At 32.5% G+C, this 11,652-nt stretch overlaps 2 protein-coding genes across 2 annotated transcripts; one reads left to right on the top strand and one right to left on the bottom strand.

Moving 5' to 3' along the window:
• Nucleotides 1-575: 575 nt before the first annotated feature.
• On the bottom strand, nucleotides 576-6,139 carry LOC118198617 (uncharacterized). Its single transcript, XM_035370346.2, has one exon. It carries the CDS (start codon nucleotides 5,310-5,312, stop codon nucleotides 4,203-4,205), a length of 1,110 nt encoding a protein of 369 aa, XP_035226237.2. The 5' UTR covers nucleotides 5,313-6,139; the 3' UTR covers nucleotides 576-4,202.
• LOC118198618 (protein FAM200C-like) lies at nucleotides 2,286-3,458 on the top strand. Its single transcript, XM_035370347.2, has one exon. The coding sequence runs from the start codon at nucleotides 2,286-2,288 to the stop codon at nucleotides 3,456-3,458; it is 1,173 nt and encodes a 390-aa protein (XP_035226238.2).
• Nucleotides 6,140-11,652: the final 5,513 nt, after the last annotated feature.

The raw sequence follows: 11,652 nt of genomic DNA, 5'->3' as shown, positions 1-11,652 counted from the left end.
TGTTGAGTAAAAAAAAAACATGCCTTTACTTCGTGAAAACAAAATAGCATCCAAACATAAACTAGCAGGTTGCTGTAGCAGGGTTGGTCGCCAAATTTTCGACAAAAAAACGCCAAGTTACCATAATCCAAAGATTAACCGCGAAAACAAATGGGAGAATTGGGTTCATGCAGCACTTGGCTTATGAGAAAATGCATTTTCTCATTGTTCAATTAACAAAATGCTCAGCAAAATTCTGTTTTCCTGCAGAAATTTTATCACAGGATTGTGGAAAAATTGCTTGCAAATTCTGGAAGGACACATTTTCAAACTAAGGCAAAAAATAATTATGATTTGCTTAAAAAAAACATTGGTCTTTGGAATACAACAAAAAAGAATGCTAATAAAATGGTTTGATTTACACAAAATGGTTTGATTGAAGGATTATTATAAGCATGATTGCTGGAAGAATTCGTATGCACAATGTTGTCAGAGTTTGGCATATACTGAAAATATCGCAACTTGTATTAAGGACGTTGCATTAACACGTAAATTCCACCAAAAAAAAAAAAAAAAAAAAAAAAAAGAACTTAACTTCCTGAAGAAATTTCGATTTCTTTCTGACATTACAAGCTGCATAGTGGCTTCAAGAAAACAGTTCAAAATTAATGTTTTAAACATTCGATACAGAACACATACGCTTGCAAAAATCTAAATTATACCCATTCTCAACATTAAAAAAGCTAATGAAGAGAGATCTGTAGAATTTAAATGCTATAACACAATATATATATATATATATATATATTCTATTTTTTTAGAAAAATGTAATGAAAAGTGGATTACAGAGCAAACTGTGAATGAAATTTCCATTCAAATGAAAATGTTCAAGACTTCAGACAGTGAAAGTGCAGAATCACCCACTGCTTGGCACGTTTTCAAGAATTGCAGATACTCGGCAACCATGTACACATCGACCTATTTTCACTTAAGAAAAATATTCTAGAATTGCACAAAAATGGCATTGTGCACTCCCATGACTTTATCCATGTACTTATTTTCACATAAAAAGTCAAAACAAATTTTGACAAAAATCCAATTCTTCTTACTCTTGTACAAAGCGCCAAACAAAGTAGTGTGCGATTCTGCACTTACCCTTTCAAACCATTCATAACATTACCTGAATGAAAGGAATGTGATATGAATAAAACTTTTTTATTTATAACAGTATAATCAATGTCTTAAATCTTCAGTGTTCGAATATACTGTTTTAAATTTTCATTACTCATTAAATACTAAGGATAAGAACATGTTGCATTAAACTAAGAGCACTTTAAGGCAGCGGTCGGGGAACCGGGGTAAATCACTCCAAATGGGGTAAAAATGAAACTTTTGTAAGTAAAAAATATCTATTTTTAATTTGCTATTTTATAAACCTGTTAGTATTTTTTTCAACTTAAAGAATTTAGCGACATATGCAGGCCACGGCATCTCACTCCCCACCACTAGAGTGTTCTCGAGTTATATCTTTGTGCAGTAAAGCACAGCCACGGCTACATGCTCAGTCTGTGCCATGCCGTCAAAATATAAATACATTGACGAGTCAGAGAGCGAGTTTTTACTAGTTAGTTGCTGACAAGACCAGCATTTTATCATTAATCATCGATATATCGATCAAGGTAAGCCGCAATTTGAAAATTAAATTCAAGCATATTACAACTATTATTTTCTGTCTCCCTTCAGATGGCAGCAAATAGAAAAAGAACATACCAAGACGAATTCCTTAATTACGGTTTTACACAAATAGAAGACAACGGTACAATGAAACCACAGTGTGTTGTATGTATGAAGGTACTGACTTCAGAATCTTTCAAAAAAAGTCAATTGAAGAAATATTTAGATAATTTGCATTAACATCTGTCTTCCAAACCACGAGAATACTTTGCAAATTTAGAAATATCTGTTAAAAGACAAAGATTGAATAGCAACTTGTTTGGTAAATTTGATCAGCGTTCAGCATCAAGGGCTAGCTTTGAAGTAGCCTGGTTGATTGCTCGAAATAAGAAACCATACACTATTGGTGAAGATTTGGTTAATTCAGCTGCTGTAAAAATGGCAGAGATTGTGTGTGGTCAAAAAGAAGCGAAGAAACTGAATTCAGTGCCCTTGTCTGCGAGAATTGTGAAAGAACGATTTCTATATTAGCAGAAAATGTGAAGGAATAGGTTATTTTCGCATTAAAACAGGCTAAATATTTTGCTATTCAGCTTGATGAGACAATTGATTTTAGTAGCAATTCACAGCTAATGGTATATGTTCGCTACAAAGGTGCAGATAATTTTGAAGAGGAATTGCTGTTTTGTTCTCCTCTCGAGTTGAGATCTCGTGGAATTGATGTCTATAATAAAGTAAATGAATACTTCAATGCGCAAAGTTTAAAATGGGAAAACTGTATTTCTGTATCTTTGGATGGAGCTCCAGCTATGCTGGGTCATATTAATGGTTTTTCGGCTTTCGAAAAAAAAAATAATAACCCAAATATTGAAGTTACTTACTGTATGATCCATTGCCAGGCCCTTATGGTCAAATATTTAGAACCTACACTGGAAGCTGTCATGCATGATGTCATCAAGATTGTAAATTTTATCAAGGGACATGCACTAAACACGCGGCTATTTCGTGAATTATGTCAGGACGGTGAAGCTGAATATACGGACCTACTTTATTATATAGAAGTAAGGTGGCTCTCTCGCGGAAACGTACTAAATCGAGTATGGACTCTCAAAACTGAAGTCGAAATTTTTATGGTTGATCAAAAAAATATTCTCGCAGATAAGTTTAACAACTCTTCCTCGGTTGCATATCTCGCATATTTAGCGAACATTTTTGAGAGTATAAATATATTAAACAAAGAATTGAAAGGAAAGAATATTAATATCATTTCAGCAAGAGAAATAGTGTCAGTGTTTGGATTAAAGCTGCAATATTGGAGACAGAAAGTAGAACAGAAAAAGATAGCTTTGTTTTTGGAAGATTGTGAAAATATTACTTTTGCTGACATCAAGGATACAATTGTAAGACATCTTATCAAACTCAGAAAGCAGTTTTCAGATTACTTTCCAGATCTTGATACACGTACTGTCAGATGGACTGTAGATCCTTTTAAATGTGAAATTGCTCTGATACCAGAAGAACCTTCAGGTTTGGCAGAAGCAATTCTTGAACTTCGATCTAATATTGAAGCACGTATTCAACTTGAGAGTAAACCAAATCTGTCGTCTTTTTGGATGTCAAAAGCTGCAAAGGCTTTCATAATTGCACATGAAGAGGTGGTTAAAAAATTGCTGCCATTTCGAACAACATATTTGTGCGAACAAGGCTTTTCCACTCTGATGAACATAAAAACGAAGAACAGAAATCCATTAAATGCCGAAGACTGTATTCAAATCGCTCTTACATCAAAGAGTCCCAATTTTTAAGCAATTGTATCGAACATGAAACATCATTTCTCCAAAACGTGAAGGAAGAATGTTTTCAATTATTCTTTTTTTTTCTAATTTTTGTTTGTACCACCATTATTATTATTATAATTTGTTACAGTACCCCAACTTGTCAACCCTCAATTGTACCCCAATGGGTTTCAATTTGTTATATATATTACTTATATTACTATTATGTATTTACTAGATATTACATTGATAAATTGAATAAATGATGTTTAAATTAAATTTTTAGTTATTGTTTTCTTTTCAAAATTATCATGAGGGTCTATAATATGAAAGATGCTAAAAAAAGGCAATTTCGTTTTTTTTTTCTTTTTTTTTTTGCTCTTCCGCCATGGGCTAATATCAACTTACACAAAAATATTTTGGGGTAATGATTAAAAAAGTTCCCCGACCACTGCTTTAAGATGACTTGCGGCTTATCTCCAAAACATCAGGTTTTCTCTTGTGGAAACAAATAAATGGTTTATTAAGAAATGACAAGTTGAACACATCACATAGAAAAACATTTCTTTATAGCATAGTCAGGTCTGTATTGCACACATAAGCAAAGGCCCTTATTAATCTAACTTTTCCACAAAAAACATTAGCCTTCTTATTATGCGTAGACGCGAGTCTCAATTTTTCTATAACCCAAGTGATCTGTTACACATGTACCTTATGGAACTCCTCTCTGGTGTAAATAAGTAGATGCTTTTTTAAACTAGAATTTTGAGTAAATCACTTATTACATACATCATACACATAAGGTTTCTCTTTTGTGTGAAGAAGCGTATGGTTGTTGAAAGTTTTCTTATGAGCAAATGACTTGTTACATACCTCACACACATGCGGTTTCTCTCCTGTGTGAAGAAGCAAATGTTGCTTTAATGCACATTTTTGAACAAATGATTTATTACATACCTCGCACACATGAGGTTTCTCTCCTGTGTGAAGAAGCAAATGTTGCTTTAATACACTTTTTTGAACAAATGATTTATTACATACCTCACACACATGAGGTTTGTGTCCTGTATGAATAAGTATATGCTTCCGTAAATTAGATTTTAGTGTAAATGACTTAGTACATACCTCACACACATGAATTTTCTCTGGTGTGTGAATAAGTATATGTTCTTTTAAAGTAGCTTTTTGAGTAAATGACTTGTTACATACATCACACACATGAGGTCTCTCTCCTGTGTGAAGAAGCAGATGCTGCTTTAAATGAATTTTTTGAGTAAATGATTTATTGCATACATCACAGAAATGAGGTTTCTCTCCTGTGTGAATAAGTATATGTCTGTTTAAAGCACCTTTACGAGCAAATGAGTTCTCACATACCTCACACACATAAGGTTTTCCTTCTGTGTGAAGAATGATATGGTTTTCTAACGTACATTTTTGCGCAAATGATTTGTTACATACCTCACACACATGAGGTCTCTCTCCTGTGTGAAGAAGCATATGCTTGTTTAAATCACCTTTTTGAACAAATGACTTGTTACATACCTCACACACATGAGGTCTCTCTCCTGTGTGAAGAAGCATATGCTTGTTTAAATCACCTTTTCGAGCAAATGACTTGTTACATACCTCACACACATGAGGTTTTTCTCCTGTGTGATGAAACATATGCTTGTTTAAAGTATGTCTTTGAGCATATGATTTGTTACATACCTCACACACATGAGGTTTCTCTCCTGTGTGAAGAAGCATATGGTTGTTTAAACTACCTTTTAGGGCAAATGACTTATTACATATCACACACACATAAGGTTTCTTTCCTGTATGTATACACATATTCATGTTTAAGGTGCTCTTTCGTTGAAATGAATACTTACGTACCATATATACACACTTTTTCTCCTGTATGTACAGGCTGATGCTTGTCTAAAGAACCATACAGTCTAACTGACTTGCTGTATACATCATACACAAAGTTTCTTTCCTGTGTCAAAACAAGTACGATTGTTTAAATAATGCTTTAGTCTAAATGACTTGATACACACTGCATACACTTTTGTTTGAATAAGCATATGGACTTCGAAAATAGAGTTATTTGCAAATGATTAGTTCCATACCTCACATTGTAATTACATGTTATCCTGCATTAAAAAGGATATGTAAGTTTTATTGTGGCTTCCATGTAAATGACTTTTACCTACCCCAAATAGGTGAGGGTTTTTTTTTTTTTTAATTTTTTTTCTGATGGGTGAGTAGGCATGAACTCATTTAAGAAATTTCATTTTCCACATGAAAATTCCCAATACAAGTTGGACTCAAATATATTCCAAAAACTGACATCCTGGGAGATGCTACACTTTCAGGACTGAACCTGCTGGAATGTTTAGATTAAGCAAAGTATTTAGTCCATGCACACATGATATAAACACTATAATACATTTTGAATAGAAAACATATCTGGTGCGAGATACACATGTCAGGAAAAATAAGTTTGTTTATTTTGGACTAACATGATTTCTCTCATAAATCTTAGTTTGTTCATTCATTTCTCCAAATTACATATAATACATTTTAAAACTACGACAAAGTGCCAAGAAATATTCATGGCATATCAAAAAGAAATTAGTGCCGTACGATATTTCCCGCGTTGTATAAAATTCCACCACTTCTTTCTGTGGAAACTTAATTGCCATTAGAGCTGGAGCAAATCGCATGTATTCGTTACCGAGTAACGGGTACATCGGTTGACTCGAAGTACCGATTCGGTACTCACAAATTCATTTCGTTACTCGCATCTGTCCTATGATGCGGTTTATTCGAATACGCATGATGGGGTTGCTATACGAATACGAATGATGCGGTTGCTGTTCGAATACGAATGATACATTTGCTAACAATACCCGTGTGCCACATTTTTCATTGATAATTTCGAATTTTTTTGGTTAACTCATCGGGCAAACTCTTGTTTACATTATGTGTTTTAGTTGAAATATTGTTTAGTTATTGATATTTAAGAAAATGATCAATTTTGATAGCGTGAAGCGTTATTTGTATTTGTTTTTCACATTTATAGTGCACATAGATTTATAGTGCATATTATGTTTGTAATTTGAAAATTTAGATGATTATTGATTTTTTTCTTGAGCGTGCCATAGGGAGATTTTATTGATTTGAAATATTTATATACTGCACTTAGGTATTGTTTAAATAAGAATATGTAGGTTAATATAAGTTCTTTACTTCCTTGTACGAAATAAAAAGGAAGTAAGTATTGTAATCGAGAAAAATTTTTGGGTATCATATTTCAACGGAAATATCCATTTTTGACGATTACAGAATCCATGTGAATTATTTTTTTGGATGACGTCTGTACGTACAAACAATTTTTTTTTTTTTTTTTTTTTCCAGAAACGGATTGTTAAATGTAATCCCATTTACTCTAAGCTGATACTTATGACTAATGATTATGACTCTAAGTTGATACTTGAAAGGGATTTTTTCGTGATGTGTAAGTACGTATATATGCATTTCGCATAACTCAAAAACGATTAGTTCTAGAATGTTGAAATTTTGTATATGGGCCCGTTATAACATCTAGATTTTCACCTCCCTTTTTATTGCAATCGGTAATGCTACAAAACTTAAATATGTATATTGTAAAGAAATTATAATTAAATGTAAAGTACATATATATATATATACTTATAATTAAATGTAAAGTACACACATATACATATAAATATAAAATAAAAGCCAAGTAAGGCGAAAATAAAAGCCTTGGTTTTTATTTTATTTATTTATCACTAAGTAAGTTACTTGGCTTTTATTATTTTACCAGAGTATGGATAGAAATTTGGTTATGTAGCCTATTCTTCTAAAACGACGTTTCGTCGCTGCCTTCGCCCCCCCAATTCCCTTTTTTTTTCGGTTTCGGGTTATTTGGTTACGGCAATGCACACTAGGGCTGTTGCCTAAGGAAAGGGATGCCTTCGTGGAGGACTTTTTAAGGGAAACTTGCTCATATGCAAGTTACACGTGGGGAAAGCCACGAAAACGCCCGTGCAGCCAGCCGTTAGCCGGGAATTGAACCCCGGAACGAAATATTAGTCTTCAGCGACCTTACCGCTCGAGCGCTGGTGGGCTCTTCGTTGTTTGCAAAATAGTGTTCACTTTACGATAAAGCAAGCACCTGTTTTCTTTAATTAAAACAGGTTAGACGATATGACACTTACTACTTCATTCTCACTTAGCTTTTGATTTCTAATATTGATTCAATATTTTCTGTAGACATTCTGATTAGAATAATGGATTTCAAACATGTGCAAAAGGTGTGTATCTGAATATAATTAGGTTTTTATAACATAGAGCCCATTTTATTAATTTATAAAACAATATTATCGCTGTTTTGAAAGAAAGCAAAAATGTGACAAATGTATAATGAACATTAATATACATGCTTTACTAGAAATTCACCCTTTCGTCATTAGCGGTTCTGATGAAAGGAATGGGGAAAAGCAGCAAACGAAATAACGAATAACGGACAAATAACGAAATCTAATCTTTAATGCCGTCTCCCAGTTTCTTTAGCCCACCAGCGGTGAAGCGGTAACGTCGTTGAACACTGGTAGTTCGGTCTGAGGTTCAAATCCCGCGAACGGGCTGGCTGCATGGGTGTTTTCGTGGTTTTCCCCATGTAAAGTGTATACCAGCCATTTCCCTTAGAAAGTCCTCCACGAAGGCATCCCCCCTTTAGGTATATAGCCCTAGTGTGCTTTGCCATAATTAAATACACCACCAACCCAATTTCTTTATTTGTATTTGGGAAAGTTTTATTGTCATTATGAAAAGTGAAATTTGATATGGATAACTTTTTAAATTATGCTTATTTTTGCTGCACTTCATTTAAACTTATTTCCTCGAATTATTCTAACTTAATTAAGCGATACCCGAAGGCAAGTTAAAAATGGCATCAAACACTGCAAATTTTGAAATTAAATTTCCCGGTCAATCTCTGTCTACGGGACTCAAACTTCTTGTATTTTTATTTTTTCATAACGAGTATAAAACTTTGCCAGTTATAAATATAGGAACCAGAAGACAACATTAAAAATTAGATTACATAATTTGTCCAAAATTAATTCTTTTTAAAATTTGACAATGAAAAATATGAATAGTTTCGTCATTTAAAATACTTCTGTATTTTTATTGCACTGCATTTAAAATTGCTTCTTCGAGTTATTGACATTAAATTACATTAATTCCGTTTATTAGAAAATAATTATATCAGATCATCTAATTACGACATCTCTAAGAGGTCACTTTCTAAGAGATCTGTATTTTTGAGAACATAAACAAACATTGGTAGTGAACATCACCTTTTTAAGACCACGACATGTAAAATCCTCTAAAAAGCATGAATGGTTGCATTTAAAGAGGACTCATTGCTTTTAATAAAGAATGTAACATTAATGTTAATTATACATGTTTTTGGTGTGTGTGTGCAAAATAGTGATACCGTGGTTCTGTTGCTTTAAAAATATGTGAAATTAAAAAAATGGATACTATATAACAAAAATGTTGTTATATTTAGATACAACACCTTCTGAACACGTCTGAAATTCATTCTTCTGCTCAGCATAATTCGTCTGCATAAAATAATAAATAGTATTAGAAATCAAAAGCTAAGTCGAAGTAGAAACAGATATCTCTTCTAAACCATTTTAAATGAAGTACAGACATTCGTCTTATCGTAAAGTAAACACCTATTTTTCAAACAGCGGATAAAACGGAAAAGAGGGAATTGGTGGGGGAAGGCAGCGAACGAAATGACACTTTTTGGAGCTGGAATGAAATGAGAAAGAAGGAAAAGTACTAAACCAATAAGATAAGGTCTGGTATTTTACTTTATAATTTAACTATTCATCATAAATTTAAGAATTATTTTAATTTTTATTTTTCTTTACATTTTTGTTAATTACTTAATACAGTTACTAATTATTATATTAATTAATTATTATGTTAATTACAGTTACTAATTATTATATTACTTTAATTATTCATTATTTTAATCACTATTTTTTATTATTTTAATTAATGAGTTTTTTACTAAGTAATTTTTTATTATTTTAATTATTAATTAATGTTATTATTGTAATATTTATTTTATTTATTTATTTTTTATTTTATTTTTTCCTATTTTCCTGACGGCCTTCCGTAGGCGCTTCTGACTTCTGACTTTTGTGACACCACAAAAAGAGGTGAATCATTTCCATTCAAAAATACGACGTAAAACTCCCTATCTCATGGGGCAGTATACCGATTCCTAGGGCGGTATACCGATAAAATAGGCTCAGGATACGAATACCGATGAATTTTACCGAAAGTAACGAGTAACGATACGATAGTAACGAGTACTGGTTCACCGAGTAACGAATACATACGGGTACACAATTTCTCGTTACTTCTACAGCACTATTTGCCATACACAACTTTCATATGCGTCTAGCCTCTCAGATGTTAGTTTCCTCTTGATTCCTCCCTGAACATCTGCGCAGATCACTGCGCATGTCGTCATTTTCCTGAAGGCGCCTCGTATTTGCTATTATTTACTCTGCTCTTTGACTGCTGTGGTAGCGTGTGATCGGTGATGCAGCTCCCTTTTTTATTTTGCTTCGATTATTATATCTTCTGCACAAAATCAAGAAAAACTCTGTTTCCTCAGAAGGTGTTTTTGATTCTAAATCGATTCAAAATCAGGAAGGAGTAACCGTGTGCGGTAATTCCAATTGTGGTATGTGTGATAATTATGATTGTTTTGTGAGTGATATGGTTCATTGTGAAATTATGATTTTAGTATAGCTGAGAGTTATTTTGTTTGCCGTGATTGCTTAAAACTTTCAACTATAGATACAATTTGAAACGCCATGCATATAAATTTCATTAGAATAATACTACATGAATTAAGTCTCTGAAAACTAAGTTCTAATAGTATGGTTGATTGTGCAAATAATTTTAGTGTGGGTGAGAGTAATTTTGTATGCTCTGATTGCTTAAAAACGTTCCAAAATAAATGCAGTTTGAAACGCCATACCAACACATTACACTCTAATAATACTACATTATTGATTCTTTAAAAAGTGGCCGATGACCAAGTTACAAATGTGAGGACTGCTATCTGAAATTTAGTGACCTAAAAAATTGGAAATATGATAAAAATAAAATTGATACTTCTAACAGGTAATTATGTGTGTCCTGTACGTTATGCTAATTTTAAAAAAGCGAGAAATAATATTTCATTTCAATAATGTTCTTGATGTTGATTTGAATCATACTGAGCTAGAATTTAATTGATTACCTTTTGCATTCGAATCATAATGAGAGGCACAAACTGTGGCTGAAACGTCCTTAGGACTCGTTAATTCATCTCTTTTAGGGATAGATTGGGTAGGCGGAGATATACTGTTTAACTGAGTTTTATTCTTTGAATTATTTACAATGTGCAAAATACTGTGATGCTTCTTAAAGCAATGTTGACATGTATTTAAACTCTTGCATTTTTTGAGCAAGTGCCTATTAGATAAACAATTAAAACAGTAACGATTAGATTTTACAAATTCTATCCTTTTCTAAACCGATAAATTTAGAAATTTCGAACATTTGGCTAAACTATGATCTTCTTTACAATAACCACAACCCAAAGTAGCACTCAGAACATTATTCTTATTTTGAAACACAGATTTAGGTACCTTATTACTTGTTGATTTGCTATTTTGAAGTGTTCTTACATAGTTTTTTAGGAATTCAATTAAAGTTTTGGAATCTCATTAGATTTTAACCGAAGCTCCCACCATAATTTTGTAGAAGGGTCTAATTTTTGCAAAATTAAATAAGTCATTAAAGTGTCACCAAAATTATCAATGGTTTGATTCAATACTTCTAAATAACGAATTACTTCATTAATATTGTCAACTAAATTTAAAATAGCAAATGCTGATTCATTTTGAATAGTTGGTAAGCTTAGAAAACGTTTAATATATGCAAAAATTTGTTCTCTCTTATTTGAATATCTTTCGTCTAACGGATTCCATGCTATTTCAAAATTACAATCCGAAATTTGAATGGTTTGAGTAATGCGATATGCTTCACCTTTCAACGAAGCCTTCAAATATTGCAATTTTTGAGCATTAGATAAATTTGTATTATTTCTTACACAAGCACTGAAAAG

This window comes from Stegodyphus dumicola, chromosome 11, assembly GCF_044657685.1.
Source record: "Stegodyphus dumicola isolate Sdum_Otavi_A_Nest chromosome 11, ASM4465768v1".
Taxonomy (NCBI): Eukaryota; Metazoa; Arthropoda; class Arachnida; order Araneae; family Eresidae; genus Stegodyphus; species Stegodyphus dumicola.
The sequence above is the reverse complement of the archived record's forward strand: the minus strand, read 5'-3'. Positions and strand labels throughout refer to the sequence as shown.

Excerpts from the sequence above, each read along its gene's own strand:
- LOC118198617 (XM_035370346.2), bottom strand. The coding sequence starts at position 5,312 with ATGGTACGTAAGTATTCATTTCAACGAAAGAGCACCTTAAACATGAAT.
- LOC118198618 (XM_035370347.2), top strand. The coding sequence starts at position 2,286 with ATGGTATATGTTCGCTACAAAGGTGCAGATAATTTTGAAGAGGAATTG.